Source organism: Dioscorea cayenensis, unplaced genomic scaffold (assembly GCF_009730915.1).
Source record: "Dioscorea cayenensis subsp. rotundata cultivar TDr96_F1 unplaced genomic scaffold, TDr96_F1_v2_PseudoChromosome.rev07_lg8_w22 25.fasta BLBR01001379.1, whole genome shotgun sequence".
NCBI classification, from domain to species: Eukaryota; Viridiplantae; Streptophyta; class Magnoliopsida; order Dioscoreales; family Dioscoreaceae; genus Dioscorea; species Dioscorea cayenensis.
This window is the reverse complement of record NW_024087770.1, coordinates 13,101-32,121: the sequence shown is the minus strand read 5'-3', so window position 1 is coordinate 32,121 and position 19,021 is coordinate 13,101. Positions and strand designations below refer to the sequence as shown.

General features: G+C 31.3%; 2 protein-coding genes across 3 annotated transcripts; both read right to left on the bottom strand.

The window, feature by feature from the left end:
- Nucleotides 1-1,002: 1,002 nt before the first annotated feature.
- Nucleotides 1,003-12,370, bottom strand: LOC120256286. The gene is given in 16 exon segments (XM_039263998.1): nucleotides 1,003-1,447; nucleotides 2,303-2,349; nucleotides 2,352-2,402; nucleotides 2,404-2,418; nucleotides 2,501-2,668; nucleotides 2,751-2,768; nucleotides 2,890-2,936; nucleotides 3,887-4,025; nucleotides 7,599-7,670; nucleotides 8,422-8,576; nucleotides 9,058-9,175; nucleotides 9,281-9,344; nucleotides 9,826-9,908; nucleotides 9,999-10,110; nucleotides 10,224-10,488; nucleotides 12,258-12,370. Coding segments are annotated over 15 exon segments (1,323 nt in total). The 5' UTR covers nucleotides 10,334-10,488; nucleotides 12,258-12,370; the 3' UTR covers nucleotides 1,003-1,323.
- Nucleotides 12,371-12,748: 378 nt separating this feature from the next.
- Nucleotides 12,749-18,096, bottom strand: LOC120256283 (transcription initiation factor TFIID subunit 11-like). 2 transcript variants are annotated; one of them, XR_005535258.1, is made up of 6 exons: nucleotides 17,760-18,096; nucleotides 17,470-17,557; nucleotides 15,199-15,298; nucleotides 14,094-14,240; nucleotides 13,290-13,419; nucleotides 12,749-13,123 (listed from the first exon to the last, which is right to left on the bottom strand). XR_005535258.1 is itself a non-coding variant. In XM_039263994.1 (5 exons), exons 1-4 carry the CDS (start codon nucleotides 18,041-18,043, stop codon nucleotides 14,113-14,115), a joined length of 600 nt encoding a protein of 199 aa, XP_039119928.1. In that variant the 5' UTR covers nucleotides 18,044-18,096; the 3' UTR covers nucleotides 13,141-13,419; nucleotides 14,094-14,112. The 2 variants fall into 2 exon arrangements, 1 of the variants encoding a protein (XP_039119928.1); XM_039263994.1 differs by lacking the exon at nucleotides 12,749-13,123 and having other exon boundaries at nucleotides 13,141-13,419.
- Between the last annotated feature and the right edge of the window lie 925 nt (nucleotides 18,097-19,021).

Below are 19,021 nucleotides of genomic sequence, written 5' to 3'. Positions count from 1 at the left end.
ATTTTTAATTTTGTACCAAAATTTTAAAAGCAATTATAATATTTATAATTTCAGATTGATAATTTCAAAATTTTAATGAAAATTTTAATATAAAAATATCGTTGAAATATAAACTTCAATTTATTATAGATTATTAGGGGAATTATATTGTATAAATTTCAATAATTTTTAAAATTTAAATTAAGTGTGTTATTTTAAAAAAATTGAGTGACAATATAATTTGTTAAGTTTCAAACATAATTATTAAAATTATGACAATTATGTCGGGTGTGAATATTATTTTAACATATGTTGATCTTTCCTGTGCATATGTATAGTTCGGACATAATAATAATAATAATAATAATAATAATAATAATAATAATAATAATAATAATAATAATAATAATAGATTGAATTTTTAAATATAATTTTTAAAAAATTATGAATTACGGCAACCCAAAAAATTACAGGATTTTAGATGATAAGATAAAATTTATATAATTTAATATATATTTAAAAACTGTCAAGATTTTTAACACAATGGTTTTGTGAATATAATACTAATAAATAAAATTTTATAAAAAAATTAAATTTTTTTTTTTTAAAAAACATGAGGTTCCAATAAATTCTAGGGCTCTAAACCCAGGCCTTAGTCGCCTCTATCCAGGGCCGGCTAGAAATTTATCTTTATCTTAAAGCAGGATCCTCACCACACCACTATTGATACAAGGATGGAGAATTTCAAGAAACATTTAAAATGCTCAAATCAAATTTTTTTTTATTTTTTATAACGCTTAACAAAACTTAAAAAAATTTCTCTTAAAGTAAATAAATCACCCTCATTTCTTTGCAAGCACACCAATTAAGATACTATCATACTATTATCAACATAACATGTCTGAGTATGTTTATGTATATGATAAATGATCATAATTGTTAATTTTCTATCCTTAAATTAAAAAAGCAGGACTCATTACGTTCAGAACAGAAAACAATGTATATAGTTCAAAACTTCAAAAATTCAAAATAAATATATATAGTTTTTATTTTAAAAGCCAAGACAAAATGGTCCAAACTGTGATGCAGGAAACCTGGTAAAACCTCCACAAGAATCAATCTAAGAAGAAATTTGCAGAAAAATGCTGCCTGATAGAAAATGTTTTCTGTAGAATAATTTAAAAGTTACAGAACTTGGAACTCCTCCAAGATCTGGAAATTATTAAACTTATTATTGTCGAGCATCTCATGGGAGGTACTTCTTGCCTCCTTAAGCGGAAAATTGTTGAACGAGATATTTCGGCAATCCGGTAATAAATTAGCATAAGGATCAAAGGGAGGAAACTAGTTTTCTCCATAGATCCACTTCTCGGCATTGCTTGTATAAGAAACTAGCTCACTAGGTTCAAACCACAGGGCAATTTCATCTTTAGCAGTTTCAGGCCCATCGCTTCCGTGAATGATGTTCCTACAGGCAAATTTCGATTTAAGCAAAACCAGTTCACATTCGCATGTATGTTTGGATTATATGCAACATGTACTTCTAATCCAAAATGATACTGTACTTTTCAAAAAAAAATTCAAACAAAAACAATAGAAGAGCTTTAATAAGAACCATCCCAAGTGCATTCTGTTTTGAGAGAAAAGCAGGAAATCAATGGTGATCCATCTATGATTCAACAAATGAGACCTAGGCTAATATCATTACTACAGATGAGTGGCTTAACATGGATAAGCATGGAAAAATGTACTGCACCACAAGAATGAAGTCTACAAGATGTACCTGAAGTATTATAGGAATTAAATTTGTTCAACAAAGACTTATAGCAAGAATAGCATCTCAGAATTCTATTGATTGGCTTTAAATATGTTGACTCTGCCAATGTCTAGGATGATCAAAATTGTTCGAAGCCAAGTACCTCATAAGTTAGTAATTTTGCAACATCACAAGGGGTAAAATCAATGAAAAAGCCAGACAAATATTAGACCTATCATGCCCAGTAATTTACTTTTACTTGACTACTTAGATAGTTAGGAGTAATTCACCATGCAATAGACATAAATTGATACTAAATACCTAATGAAAAATTGGACAGTAACAGAGATTCTCCTCACATTCTTATCTAAACACTGATGTAAATTGGTGTTGGATGTATTTGTGTGATAGAAGTGTAATGGCTTTATATATAGGTATAGGGGTTGAGCCACTAAGTCTTGAGACTTTTCGATGTAAGACCCCTAAGCCCATATAGAGCCCATATGGGATCCACTAGTACCAAAATATAAAAATCTAACAATGATTAATATGTGGATGAAAAAATACCTTCCAACCACAACAACAAGATCACCTCTAATTGTCCCAGGCTCTGATATTTTTGTGGATCTGTGGCACCAATAAGTTTTCGACAGTATTTTATAGCTCCCTTCTCCTTCCCAGACCTACAGGATAGACAAATTTTAAAATTAGTTCAAACGTGCACACAGTTTTGGAAGGCAAAATAAGAAATCCCTCTCAATTTACCATGGCAAGCACCAGTCCAGAGCTAAGAAAATCACATAGGCCATTAAAGAAAGGCCTCTCCTTGAGATCATGGTAGTGTTTCTGAGCAAATTCTTTGGAAGGAACTACCAACTTAATGGCGACAAGCTTAAATCCTTTGCACTCAAAACGAGATATGATCTCTGCAATCTGAAATTTTTAATTTTATTAGCTTGCACAGGGCCTATGCACTCTGGCAGCGACAGATATTAGACTAGGATAGGTATTTTACCAATCCTCTTGCACACCATCAGGCTTTATTGCAATAAAAGTGTGTTCTAACTGCAAACAAGTGCAAAAATTATTAAATTGAATATAAAAGTTTTCATAGTAAAATAATGATATTATGAATTAATTTACTAATACTAAACCGGCAATAATTCAGCAGCATGTGCCTCATTGTCTTGAAGCATGTATACTGGTAAAAGATAAAAATTGTTAACACAGGGTAAATTAAAAGTATACTAACAGGAAAGAATAACTTTCTAAGATTCTTGATAAAGATTCAAAAATCCTACATTTTTCCTCAATAAAATAAGTTACAAGATCAGATCAGATCAACATCAGACACCGCTCAATGATTTTTGGGTATTTACATTGTGATCATTAATGCACAATCATATTTAACATCGCAGGAAAAAAAAATCACTAGCTCAATACAAAATGCCTTATATGAAAGAGAATAATCACAAGATTCCCTCGGACTACAGACAAAAGCATTCTTATATATGAATATTAAAAAAAGTGATGTTGTACCAAGTAAAGGAACAGAACAAAAAGGTTTAATGGAAAATAGTTCAGATTCACTGAAACATTAGATTATCATGACAAGCGAAATTAGAAAGAAATGACAAAACAAGTGAAGGAATAAATATAGGAGATGGGGAGCTAATTACACACAGGACATCACAAGCCATTTAAGAGAGGATTAGTGCCACATTCTTTCAAATCTCAATGTTCAATCAACTGTGATCTATGCAATTAAAGCTTCTTTTATGCTAACTAAACAATTCAGCTAAATCTTCAGGGGCAGAAATTACTTGAAAATTTTGTTTCAAACTACTTCCACCAACTTAAAGCATGAAGTTAAATGTCACTTGAGAGAAAATACTCAAAATCCACAAGAGATAATGTAGAATCCTTGAATCATATTTGCCAAGAAAAAAATATTAAATCATATCTTCAAGATAAATAATGTCAAACATGGAATCTAAAAACCTATTTGTGCTTAAAATATTGAAAGCATCAAACTTTTGCAGTAATTTAAAATTTAGTGAAAAAAATATAAGCACAATTATATCCATTTTACATAGCAAGTCAAATAGAATGGATGAAGAAAAGACACCAATGCACACACTATATACAGACCTGCTGCAGGAAGGGCCAGAGCTCCTGAAAACCATCCCCTAGGTACATGTTTTGAATCAACCCTCTGGTAAAATGAAGCTACAGATGATGCATTCCTCCTGAATATGGTTGCTGCTGCCAGCAGCAGCAGCTTGCCCTTCTGTGGAGACATTTGTTTCAAAGGTTAGTTAGCAAGCAGAAGTTTGTATAAAAATAACCAAGAGTAAATTGTGCTCCAAAAGGATAACAAGGTGAGAATTAAGATGAATGACAACCAAGGATAGAGACACCACATTTTATGCTATTTGTGGGTGTTAGGCAATGCCATCCACTATATCTCGTAAAGTATGAATAACCAACACAAAATAAGAAGGGAGAGGAAAACTCTCTCCCAATACATGAACTTCACATAACCCTGCATCAAATTCACGGTACCATGCTCTCCAAAAGCAATTTAAACATGCATGATGCTTAGCATTGAAAAGCTCTCAACCCATGATTGTTCAGACACTTGCAAATGCCTTGCTTCCTAGGTGGCCTACACAAAAGCATTTCCCTCAACTCTTGATCCAAGTTAAGCAATATGTAGTCAAGTATTTCCAACTGGTCCCTTCACTTCATTGATACAATATGAACTATGTTCTTGCATACATTATTGTTTTTCCTATTTCTACAATTACTTAGCTCACTCTGATCACTAGCCACCCGATCTCATAGGTTGAAAACTTTCTCTTACCATAAAAAGGTGCCAAGATCCAGAAAGCAGGTTGTGAGAAATTGATATAAAGCATAAAGAAAAGCCAAATAACTAAGTTCAAGGCAGACACAAGACTCGATTCCAAGCCTCATAGTTTACCAATTTCATAGAAACCACTCCAGAAGCCTTACGCATTGGAAAGATCAAGAAAAATATCTTTTGCAAATAGCCACAAACAACATGATCATATTGCCAAAACCAATTTTCCACCTAATGCTCATTTCTTCGAGCTAATGCCAAACTATGAAAGCAATCAATTTAACAAAACATAAATTCAAATACAACCCAATTTTTCTGATCTATAAAATGAAAAAGCGATCCATTTCCATGCTAATAATCACAAAAATTTCAAATTTTGAGCTAAAGCATCAAATAATTAGTCCACAGGATGACTGGAAAACATAAACAAATACAAATCTCAGAAACACAAACATACATATATATATCCAAATCTAGCTAAAAAAACGAGAGATCCAGTCCAAAATACAGCGTGAAAACTCACCAAAGAAGAGAGGAGTGCTCCTGGGAGCTACGAAGAACGATCTCAACGCCCTCGCAGAGGACCTGCAGATCAGGGAGCTCATCTTCGATCTCTTCTCTCAATGGCTATGCTAGGGTTTCCAAGAATCTGATCCACTTTCATAAAGAACGGTCTCATGGAGCAGTTGGCGTTGGAAAGATCTCAACTTAAATGACTATAATACCCTTACCGTTTTCCTAAAGAACAGAACAATAAAGGGTGTTTATGTCATTTTGGATCCGAGATGGTGGGAAATGTCAATCTGAATAAAGTTATTAGTTATCTTTTGTTTGTTTTATTAGTCCCTCCATGAAATTTTGGCACATTAAGTCCTCAAAACTTTAAAAAATTATAAATAAATTATATTATCAAGAGCACAACACAATTAGACACACTTTGAGTCTTTGACCCCATCTTTTCAATCGTTGGAGTTTTCGGATTATATTAGTGAAAATGGGGAGAAATATAAATAAAATTTGCACTATTTGCGAAAAAAAAATTACAATGTTTTTTGGTCACTTAACATTTCGGTGAGTTAAATAATATTTATTTATTTATTGCTATTATTTTTTTTCATTTTGCTATTAAATATTTAAAAAATAAATCGAATTTTTAGGGGAAAAAAACACCCACACCTGCATTTATAGATCAAATAAAAAACAATTATTTCAAATGAACGTGTGATAATATGCACAGTGCACAATATAATACTATCTTGATTGGGTACTGTCCTTTAGCTAATTTTTGGCGAGAAAATTTTCAGAACGAATTTAATACCATAACTGCCAGAATTACCTCACTAATAGTAATTTCTTCTAAAAACTTAGGGCGTTTGGTTGGAAGTAGTTGAAAATCCAGTGGATTTGTATTTATAAATCCTTGTATTTGAAAATTCAGAAAAGTCAAATCCAGTGTTTGGTTGGATGTATTTATAATGTTGGATCACAGAATTTTGTGTTTGGTTGGAGGGATTGGTAAATTTGGATTTTATTAAGTAATATAATATATTAATTATATATTATATTACTAATATTAATTACACTATAATTATATTTTATTTAATATAGTGTAATTAATATAATTAATATATACTTAATTTATTATAATAAAACATAATATATTAATTATTTATTAAAATAATTTAAATAATATAAAATATTAATTATATACTATATTACTAATATTAATTATACTATAATTATATTATATTTAATATTTTATAAAATATAATTATAGTGTAATTAATATTATGAATATTTAATAAAATTAATATATACTTAACTTACTATAGCAAAATATTATATATGAATTATTTATTTAAATAATTAATATAATATAATATATCATTGATATATTATATTACTAATATTAATTACATTGTAATTGTATTTTATTTAATATTTTATAAAAATATAATTATAGTGTAATTAATATTATTAGTAATTAATATAATTAATATTATACTTAATTTATTACAATAAAATATAATATATTATTTATTTATTAAAATAATTAATATAATATAATATATCAATTATATATTATATTACTAATATTAATAATATTGTAATTATATTTTATTTAATATTTTATAAAATATAATTATAGTGTAATTAATATTATTAGTAATTAATATATATTTACACGTTAATCTCTCACGTGCAAATCATGCGAGGGATTTCTTAGATGGGATTTTGGAATTCGGTCATTTTGACCAAATTCCATAATCCCATGACTTTTGGATTTAAAAATACAAAGGAGATTGAAATTCTTTGAAACAGACAAAAAATTTCACAAATCCAAGGATTTTCAAATCCTTTGATTTCTAAATCCCGTCAAACAAACACCCTCAGTACCTTCTTGATAAAACTAAATTAAAATTAACAAAATAATACAATTTAAAATTTGATGCTTAAAATAAAAATTGAGCATAATACAATATCCGCTCAAGATATTTACCCACAGATGTTCATGAAAATGAAATGAAATCAAACTCAGTGCTATTTATCATATATATATATATATATATATAAAGAAAAGGTTCTCGTGGGCGTGCATGGGCATCCACGAGAGAACTCGATAATCTAACATTTAGCTACAGTGAGAGTTAATCTTAGATTAATGAGTTCATTAGTTTTTAATTTTTGTTTTTCTTGTACATCACGTTTTTCTTTACTCTTGCTTTCGTAAATGCAGATGAACACTTTTCCCATTAAATAGTGTCAGAGCCGTTGGATCGAGAATCCATGATCCAAAAATCTGTGAACGTGCATAGAGGATTGATCCTCATATATATATATATATATATATATATATTTGGGTTGAAAGCATGATATAATATTCACAAAATACTCCAATAATCACACATGAAATCCAATCAGTTCCAATCAAACTTTTCACTGTATTTTTTTTTATTATTTACAACACTAATATTTACAGAAATTTCCCATTATCTATACTTGTTTGTTGACAGTTGAATCAGATTCCAGGTTGCAATCCTTTTGCAGAGCTGCTAACCATGATTCCACCTGAAACAAGAGACATAAAATCAACAAGGTAGGCAAAATAATCATATTAACTTGCCAACAAACCACTAATTTTACATCCAATCAATATAAATCTTTTACCAAATTAGTATAATTTGATAAGTCACATTGGATGATAAAATATACAAAATGTTAAAAGATTATGTGAGAAAACATCGACATTATTGTATATTTCTTTCTCAGTTTCCTATAGTTCTCATACTGCTGCTCCTCTAAGTTTAACACAATAAGCTTAACAGAAATTAAATTGCTAAAAAAAATATTAACAATAAATAAATAAGTTATAATAGTTCCATGGGTGAAAGAGACCGGTACATCAGTTTCCACAGATCATAATATGATGCAAGATGTGAATTAGCAGTTCAAGAAAATATAAGACTAAAGAAAATGGAACTGAAGATCATGAAGACATTTTCGAAGAACATCTTGCCCTCAGCTATAACTCAACTGACTTTGACCAAGTAACCAAACGGTAAGACTGAGGTTATACCTCTTTCACAACATGACTATGAAAATCTACTTCAATTAAAATCTTTGTGGTGTTCTTCTTCCACAAAGTGCAATGATGATATAATAAAAATGATTCACAATTTTTAAGAGGAACTGGACAAGTAGCTAAATTCTCTCAAGGAAATTCAAAGGTGGCACATAGTTTTGCATAACAATGTTGGAAAATAATGACCACTGACTAAATAGATAAGTGTTAAAAAGCTCAGCATTAAGATGATCACACCTGTACTTTGGAAATACTTGAACACTCAAATCGCAAACCATGACAAGTCAAAATGTAAAATGCATGTCTCTCCTCTTGATCATCTTTCATGAAGCTTGGCAGCAGACCTACTTCCAAAACATCAGATAATAATGTAGTGTCTTGAGGACTCAAATCTGCAACACATATTTTGAATCACCAAGTTGAGATTTATCCTGTTCTAGCAATAAGTAAAGGACAGATAGAATAACACATCATGTACAAAAAAAAAGGTCATGATACAAACCACCTGATCTTGTGTACAAACAGATAAACTCAACCTTTTCCATATTCTCATACAGCCAAAAATTGAAATGTTCAGGCAATCCAAGGTTAAAAAAACGCAACAGGTAAGATTGTAACGGAAAAATGCTTCTTAATTGAGCTTCCAAGGGATGCATGAATAACCTCAAACAAACTCACATTTGTGAAAGTCTTCAGAAGTGCCACCAAGATTATGTTGTGATTAAAGTATCAAGTCCTCTTATTTTTTTAACCAAGAAGAATGATTCAATTTGTTTACAATGTAAGATATGTGGTGCTCCCGACATCAATTATAGATGAAAAAGCTCTACCAGTATGTTAAATAAGGCTTTATAAGAGAAAAGTTGCCATTACCAGTGGATTTAAGATAATAGAAAACAGAGGACCCTTGAAGTACAACAAAGCGTGGAAGCCAATCATCAACATCAGCATCATCTATTATAGGTGGTTCACCAGGCAGTTCTGTCCACCTCTGAAATATGCAACAAGTATCAATTAACCATGGCTTTCAGAAGAATTCTGAGGAAGCTAGACAAAATTAAGTGAGATGATAGAGATCAAGTTATATAGAAATTACTGTTCGCATGCAAAGGTAACCAGAAAGGCGAGCAGATTTCAGAAGTTCATCAACATGTTCCAGCCTAGAAATGCAAAATAATAAAAAAATCATTAGTAGATTAAACATGGTACCGAGAAATCTCTTACTTGTAAATGTGCAAGGAAGCATTGCCCAATTAAGAAAAACAAAGGAATTAGCTATAAGAATTTCTTTTGAAGCCATTGTTTACCTATTCCAACTAAGATAAGAAGGCAAAGAACAGCTAAAATTAACAAAGACTTAATAAAAAGACTGAGATAAAGGTATGTTTCAAAGCCCCACACACAACTCTAAATGGATTATAGGCACTCTTCATCATTAGTATCAACTGAACATACAATTGTACAAATCAACTTCTCAACATTTCATGACAATGGATACAACACATTTTATCACAGCAAGAAGAAAACATTTTTAAAAAAAAGGAAAAAAAAAAAAAGAAAAACAAGATCATCATAAGTTCATCACTTCGTCTCTGGAACTTAAGATAATAAAAACAACATGGAATATCTTATGAATCTTACTGTGCTTTCAAATGAGATTCTCTTTCCTCTGAATCAGAAATTTCTGATCGAAGGGACTCTAATTCAGCTTTAGTTATAACAATCTGTAAAGTTGAAACCACCGTCTCAGTAATATAACATGTCTAGCATCAGTAGAGACAGGAAGATAGTTACAGCACATAGATAAACCTTACCTTATCATCATCATTACTGTTATACACCCATGGAAGTCGTGAAATACTAAACAAGTTCAACACGGATGCAGCACCCATTACTCTTCTTCCAACCCACGAATGGCTATAGGATCTGCATTAAGATTTTATCTGTATTAAGAAAGTTTGCACTACTTATACAGTAATAAAGGGATGATAGAAAGGAAATATTTTAATCATTTAACATTCCCAAAGATAAAATCAAACCTTAATGAATAATCAGTCATCTGGTGTTTTTCTGGGAGACAATCATCAGTTGCTTTTGAGGCTTGAAAGTGTTGTGGATGAATATCTAATTTTCCATAAATATCATCCATGAAGCTGACTTATGTATTGCAATGATAGGCCTAGATTTGATTTGGAAAGAAAAAGCGACATTCAATCGTGCTTTTCTTCAGTTATTGTAGGTAACGACTGCATACAACTCATCTAGTTTACGTAATAGTTTTTGATATCCTTGCCTTCCTCTCACCTTGAGAAAATTAAAATAGAAAGAACACATAAGTTAAAGCAAAGGGAGCAAAAAAATTCACTTAAAGAATAGTATTTAGTAAGATTAACAATCAAAGGTTGCCTTACTTCTAGTAATTCTTAAGAGAAGCTATCATGTCATATTTACTAATTATGATAAGAATGAAAAGGAAATCAAGGCACACGCTATTAAGTCATTCTCTCAAGATATACTCATTTTGGTTACGTTACAGACAGGATCAAACCATTAAGTCAATCTCTCAAGGAGCTTATTTGGTTTACCAACTCAATATTGACATGAGGATGGCAGTAATATTTTTTTTTTCTTGAAATGAAGAAATGAACAATTATAAGACTTAGATATTATAATATGAGCTGCTACATAAACAAGTAAAAAGTGAGCTGTCACACAGATTCATACGCCCCCTCTAATTGAAAGTTTCTCACCTACCTTGTGGTTCTCATAACTACTAATATGATGAACAAAAATTTCAGCCAAACATCAAGTAGCCCAAAATTTTCAAATTGCCATTTAAAGTATCTCTTAATCCTCTCAATTGAAAATTTCAGCGGTCTGCCAGTTCCTACCCCATTATACTGGCAAGTCCGAAAGGCTAAGAGCCTCTTTTTTTGTCCTAAGAGCGCATTCATTCCCAGATGGAGGTTGATTTCCTCAGTGACCAAAATGCCCACAGATATATAATTCCTCACATATATCCTGAAGCTTCTTAATTGGATATTAAATAATATTATGGGCCTATTAAGTAACACTTCAGTCCTCATTTCAATTTGCAAACTTATTACCTCAAATAAATGGTCCATTCTCAATCAACTCCTTGATCATAAATTACATAATTTTATCCAGTGTACACTGTATGTAATACCATATTGGCATAGATAACTATTAAATTTTTTTTGTCAACAAGCCCTAGCATGAGAAAGAAGCAAAACAATAAATAAACTAAATAATAATAATAATAATAATAATAACCAAAAAAAAAAAAAACATAAGCAATATTCTTGTCATTCGGACATCAATTACATATATATATCTTGCGGCTACTAAAGTAACCTGGCATCACTATCCATTAATTAATCAACTAGAAAGATTGATAATTTGCGCTTGACTCCTTAATATTTATTGGCCTTTATTCCTCATACATAATAATCTCCTCAGGACTTGAATTTTCAATTGAGAAGTATCATACAGAGGATAACAACTAAAAATTCCAAGAAGACCAGATAAACTCACAGCTAAAAAAATATAATTAACTAAATATTCTTCTGCTACTATATTAACCTCCCATCATCCCTAGTTTATTAATTTTCTCAGGGAATCTGGTCCATTTTCACTTGATCCTTAATGACAAAGCTAAAATTTTTATCTCATATAACACCTATTTAGCTTACATCTCCAATTGAAAAGCGTTCATCTTTCGACTTCACTACACGCCAAAAGAACTCACAAGAAAGAAATTACACGCAAATATTCCTCTTAATCTCAATCATCAAATTCACCAAGAACTCACTAATTAATCCATTGAACACTTCTGATTCAAATTTCAATTCCCAACAACTAAACCCAATACAAAAAAACACAAAATCCAATCAAAACCCTAAAAATCAAGACAAAAACAAGAAACTTGCATCGAAATCTCTAAACTAAACCGTGACAGCGACGTTATGGATCATAAGAACAAGGAATTCGAGGAAATTCGACAAAATAGTTCAACAAAAAACAACAAAAACACATCAAGTAAGGGGATTGACCTTGGATCGCTGCCAAATTCGAGTTCTTTGGATTCCCGCGACCTTGAGATCGTCTATGCGGAAGGGAAAGTCTTTGGGGAAGCACACGATGATTATAGAGCTTTAGTCCGAAGAGGGAAAACAAAATAAAGGCATTCACTGTGCTATTAATTTATTATTATAAAACTGAGGTTTTTTATCATACAACTCCCCAACATTTTTTTATTTTTTTTTAACTCCCCAATTTGCAAAATTTTAATTAAAAATAAAAAGAAAAACATGAATCTTTTTGAGTAATTTTTTACCCAAATTTATGCAAATTTGAATTTAAAATAAGATGAATTAGTAAAAAAATTGTAAGGGATTCCAATAATTGCCTACAATAATATAATTTATGTTTATTTGTTTTGAAATATATAAATATGTAAAAGACAAACTAGCTGGTTTTAAGAGGACACCAAGTTAAATAAAAATAATAATAAAATAAAATAAAAATTGAATTGCATAGTGCACATAATTAATTGCCCACTTTTGTAGGCATATATATACACAAAAGGCCAAAATCTAAAATATAATAAAATTAAAAACCAATCCACAAAGGTCTTTTATTGTATGCATATACCCCACCCCACAACAAAGTCTCTCATTAATAGTAGCGATGCCAATTGCCAAGTGATTACTTTAGCCGCATTACGTCAGTGTTCAATGTGCATATTGAGTTGGTGTTGTTTAAGGAAGGTCATCTTCATGAGATTAACTTGTGCAAATTTTCTAGCGAATCTGGATCAAACTTCTTGTCCAAAAATCACTGTGCTCCATACGGCCATTGTTGGAGGCCAATAGGATTGGACAACCTGTCTTGAGAGCTTAAACAGCATATTTACCGGCTTTATGTATCAAAAATCAGAATGGTATTATACATTCGGGCCTCAGTTGAGCACAAGGTCTGCCCGGCCCGACCCGACTCGGCAAGGCAAGGCAAGGAATTAATAAAATTTTTTTTCCAAAGGCTTATAAAGAAAAATATGATGACAGTAATACATCAAAGTTAACCTGCACTTGAACCCAATCAAGTGTTCTGGAGTGTCACACCCTGCCTCTTGGTAATACATTGTTACATAAGTTATATGACCTTGCTCTGAAGACATTACAAGTATCCTTCTTAACACCAAATCCTTGAGCACTACAAAACAAATGCAGAAAAACCAACGAGTTAAGAATAAGAAAGTAAGATTGCAAAAAAGTTAAGTTCTTTTCTCAATTTCCACAAAAATGGTTCAGATACAGTTTGATCAAGCACTCTGATAAAAGCATCTATGTAATGGCAGTAGGTGAAGTGATTCAGTATTTTATACTAGTCTGAAATATTCATTGTGAGCATTAATTTATGCAATCAATGTGGGTTAAACAAGTAGCAAGTTGATCAGAAATCATATATATATATATTGATCGCACTTTCATTGTATACTTGAATGTAAGTGTGACAAATTTGGAACATGGGGCGCAATCTGAACTGTGATTTTTTTTTACAGTCAAGTAAATATAAATATTTGGGTTTTGTCACTCAATTAGATTATTAAGGCTGCATGTTCTCGTGAAGAAGACAAACATATAAAAAGAACAAGCATTGATGCCTTGACAAACAATTTTGACCCATAAAGAATGCTGTCTATGAGAATGGATGAAGAGCAAAGGGAGTAGAAATATAAATCTAATCATAATAACCAATGGTTAAGTGAGAATTTACCATAAAAAGAATAGCAAATTAAAAAGGCAGATGAAACTGATTTAATCTTTGAGTTATCCAAAATTATGTTACACAAATAGCAATTTTAGGAAAAAAAAGCTGAAACTTACCTGATAGCCAGCTTTAAACTCATCGGAAAAGTCTTGGCACTGATCGTTTGGGTATTTTCCCTTCAAGCCTCAGTCTTCTGTATGCTTCTCGGATATGACATGGCCTGATGGGTCCCATATCTCCTCTCTCTGTCATAACTATCCTGGCTGCAACATATATAAGTATGTTAAAAGAGGAATATCTGCAATAGGATAGAGGAGTGAGTGGGGCGAAAGACCAAGGGGAAAAAAACTGCTTTCAGATATTTCCTTCTTTTCTTTTTGGAGAAATATGTAGCTTTGTAAGTGATAATATGATAAGCTTATTGATGAAAACCTGAGTAGTAACCTTTGAAAACATGTATTCTCATCATACTGATCAATTAGGAAATGCTCATTAAACCTCTAGGCTACATTAGAATTATAAGAGACCATCCATCTCATAAACTCTAGGATTAAAAATTCCTAATTCTTCAAGCTTGACAAATTCCATACGAGAAGAGTTTACTAGGAATAAATTGATAGCCATAGGCAAGAATTAAGTGCATACTTTGACAGAATCATTAGTTACCTTGCACGTCTTATCAAAAATAATTGCAAGAAAGAAGTGTGAAATCATCACAGCACAACATGGCCAATTAAGACAATCTGCTCTGAGGGAGAAAAAGGACTTACTATCAATCAAACAACAGAGCCAACAATCTACTCTGATGGAGTGGGATATCACAGCACTATCCACTTGTCACTTTAGTAAATATCATATGATGTGCAATGATTGTGAGCTGTCCTTTGTCTATCCAAAGTTAGGTATAGTGAATCTAAAGGTTGGGGTTTCAATATGCTTATGGGTCCATCCTAACCATTAAAGCCTGCACCAGTTCCTCAATAATTGTGTGCAGAATTGATGCAAGGATTTCTTAAGACTATTTGTTTTGAAAATAGGTAAAAGGATTCAAAGTAATAGCACAATAACAAATAACAAAGACATGTGACTATCCCAAGAGTTTTGAGGCCCGCATTCATTTTAGTTGTCTTCAAACTTGATTACATTCTAGACTGATAAAGAGAGAGAACCTAGAATTAGCATGCATACAATCATAAAAACTTTGGCAAAAGGGTAACTCACCGGTCTCAATCAGTTCCCCCACAAACATTTTTGCTATTCCCGAGACAACAATAGTCATGGGTACAGAAATTTTTTGACTTCCTACGATGCTTGCTAATAGCTGTAATTCAAAAAGCAATGTTATGTATGAGAGGAGACCAATTAAATGTTAACAGAAACATGTAGAGGCACCAAACATCAATGCATAAAGAAAAAACCATTTGTACTGTATTAATATCCAACTCAATACTATCAAAGATGGAAAAAATAATTAAAATTTCTTTCAATATTGAGAAAGATTGCTAAGAATATGCAGATTGATAAGTTGTATCTAAGCATCTCTATCGCAAAGATTTAAGTTGTTTGAAGTAAAAATTGACTTTTATATAAAAATGTTCTAATATATACGCAAGGGAAGGAAGCTTATAAGCAAATGCTACAAGAATAAGCAGATAAATTTATTGGACAAAATGATGGCATCCACACTAACAATCCAGTGATCCAGCAACTAGTGAGCCCTTATCTGGCCCACTCCTCAGATGTTAAAGCTTTCTTGTCGACACAAAGCTATTTGATTTAAACAATTTTATGACTAAAAATTGAAAATCATTAAAATTACATTCATTATATCCATGCCAAGTCATAGCTCTTTTCTACCAAATAATCTATATTCACTAAGAAAGTAGATCAACTCTTCTCATAATCTTTTTTGTTATTATCTAATAACTAAACTTCTTTTTGTGGTTCTCCATTAACTTTCAATTATCAAGTAGCTATACCTATATTTTCATCCTAGTAGATAATTTTACCCACATGCATTGTGAATCTGTGATTGATGAAATTTAAAATAATAAAATAAATAAATAAATAAGCTTTATGAGACAATTTTATTAATCTCAAATCCACACATTTTACATTGGAATTCTCAAATATATAGACACATAACACAGAAACTAAAAAGATAAGATATTTTAACTATAAAATTTTGACAATCTAGAATCCAAATTGTGAGATATTTCTCACATTAAACCATTTCTAACCAGTGTTATTGAGGCACACGCCTAGGCACCCAAGCAAATCGCTAAACCTCCTTAGTTCCTCTAAGGGTCTAAGGTGAGGCAACTTTAGTCAAGCAAGGGTTTTTTGTGCTTTTTTGTGCCTTTTTTTGAAGGTCAAAGCGCACAAAAAAAAAATAAAAATAACACACACCTGATTGAAAAACTGTTGGTCTTCTATTGTTTCCTTTTTTAAAAAAGAATTGGTATTAATTTTCACATAAAAGTCAAAGCATACCCTGCTCTAAATGTTCTCATTAAATTTAAGATCTTAAATAGTAATAATTTCTCTAAAAGAGCCATAGTTTACTAGGTATTGATATTTCAAAAGTCTCTAAGTCTATTAAGAGAATAGAGTCTAATAACTAAGTAATAAATATATTAACAACAGAAGTATGACTGTCTTCTAATTTGAAGAGGAAGATGACAAAGAAAAAGAGCATGATGTAGATGGCTATGATTCTGAACAAGAAAAAGAAGATGAAAACATGAATTTAGAGGTTGACATTAATGATGATGATTATTAGTCACTTATGATTTTAGAAATAAAATTCCGACTTTAGGATAAGACTTAGAGTTTGTAAATATTAGGGTTTAAGCCTCTAAGCTTTCTGTTTGTCTAACATATAACATAATATATATACATATATATATATATATATATATTCTTTATGTGCGTGCACCTTACTTCGATCCAGCACACGCAAGCGATATAAGGGTCATAGTGTCTCGAGTGCGCCTTGCACCCTAAACAACATTGTTTCTAACATGTCCCCTCAAATTGAACATGCAATAGAAATGAGGTGGAGTTGAGAATAATATTATCATGTTATAAAACTTTTTATTTATTATTTATTTACTTTATTATTTTAAATTTCAACAGTGATGGCTTTTCTAGAAACTAGCAATCGAGCATGGTTTACTCATATAACACAATTCCTCTAAAAACTTTGAAAATATAAGCTAATAATCATTTATCTTGTTGTCCCATCCATTAAAAGCATTGTCCTCCTATTGCATAGTCTCAACACACAAACATCTTATTAACAGTTCTTCCTTCATGATCAGAAGTATAAACACCCCATGTCTCAATAAATCCAATGTTAAAATCTCCAGCCTTAGGAAAAAAAGAAGCAATGTTCACAATAATAATCCGGATTTCAAATGCAAAAAAATTCAACTTTTAAGACACACAATTATATACACTGGCAGAGGAGTGAGTTCCAGTGGAGCATACCCTTTTCATGTTGGATTTCTGAAACCCTGACCTTCTGAAGGATTCATACCTACTCATCTGATCCTCAGTGAACTGCGCAAGGATTGACCTGCAATCAAATTAACAACACAATCAAGAAATTCATTAAATTCATAGCAAAACAAGCACAAAGAAGCAAATTTTTACATCAAATTGTTTCAATACATTTCAAAAAACAAAGAAATTTAAGTGAAAAGAAAAAAAAAACATGGAATTTTTTTTCTTTTCTTTTTTTTTAAAAAAAAGAAGGGATTAGAGAATCCAAGACCCACTGCATCATGGCCATCTTGTCAGGATCGCCGGAAGAGGGGAGCTTGCCGAGCTCTACGCCCATGTTCTCCTCCTCCTCCTCTTCTTCTTCCTCCTTCCCACGGCTTCCTCCACCTGGACCGGCAGTAGCCGGAGGAGGTGCAGACGAAGGGGCTTCGGGCAACGACCGAGCATCGGTCTCGTCTTCTTCTCCTTCGGCGGGGACAGCGATCTCATCGTCCGGTGGGATCGGGGACTCCGGCGGCGAGTCCTGCTCCTCCACCGCCGCTTCGAAGGGGTCCTTCATCGTCGACCTTTGCTAGTCACTGTGCAGCGCAGTGTCTGAAGTCTTTAGGAAGTATCCGGATTCTGGAATTAATTTATACATTTATTTATATATATATATATTTTCAATTATTTATTAATTTTGAGCCTGATTAATGGCTAAATTTTGCCAGATAAAAAAATGATTTTATGAAAATAAAACCGTATTTATATTAAATTTATTTAAAAAATATATTTTCTAGGTTAGTTTAATGTAATTTATATGTCCAATGAATAAGTGATTGATGGGGAGTTTTTTAATTAAAAATGAAGCTTTACTTTTATCTTCATTTGGAAAGCTTCATGACACTCCTCATCTTCATGACACTCCTCATTGAAGTGAAGATGATCAGAACCAGGATTTTTTTTAAAAAACAGATATTTATGTTTTCTTTAGTTATACATGGATTATTTCTGACTTATTTTTTTTTATAAATATAAATAAATCATAACCCTCAATTATTATTAAAAAAAAAAAGTTGAACTTTAAACCAATAATTTAATAGAGAAGTAATCGTTCTCTTGTTGTAAAAATAATTATTTTTTAATTATTTTATTAATGACATTGATTTATTAACTTTATCAATTAAAAAGCTACCCATAGATTTGCTTTCTTCACGAGATTGTATTGACTTTTTTATAATTATTTTTCAATAAAATGAGAATTCTACATTTGAATGAAAGATCTATTTACAAGATCATTTTGTGGCTCATCTCATGGATTTTTTTTTTTTTTTGACAGAAAAAACACAGTATGTGAACCAAGAATATATTATAGAAAACCTAAGACAGGTAAAAAATACTAAATTTAACTATAAAAAATAATTAAAAAATTGATTGCAAAAGCAGGAAAAATAAAAACAAAATACACGTAGTTACCTAACAAAAGAGAGGTAAAGATAGACAGTAATAAGCTCAATCAACTTAGCAAGTGATGTTGTTTACTTATGCTCCTTCATCG

Bases quoted from the DNA above. Each gene is read 5' to 3' on its own strand.
- LOC120256283 (XM_039263994.1), bottom strand. From the start codon at position 18,043: ATGAAGGACCCCTTCGAAGCGGCGGTGGAGGAGCAGGACTCGCCGCCG. The intron at 17,558-17,759 runs GTGGGTCTTGGA...ATTTGATTGCAG, and splicing joins GACAAGATGGCCATGATGCA to GTCAATCCTTGCGCAGTTCA. The intron at 14,241-15,198 runs GTGAGTTACCCT...TATATGTTGCAG, and splicing joins GGGGGAACTGATTGAGACCG to CCAGGATAGTTATGACAGAG.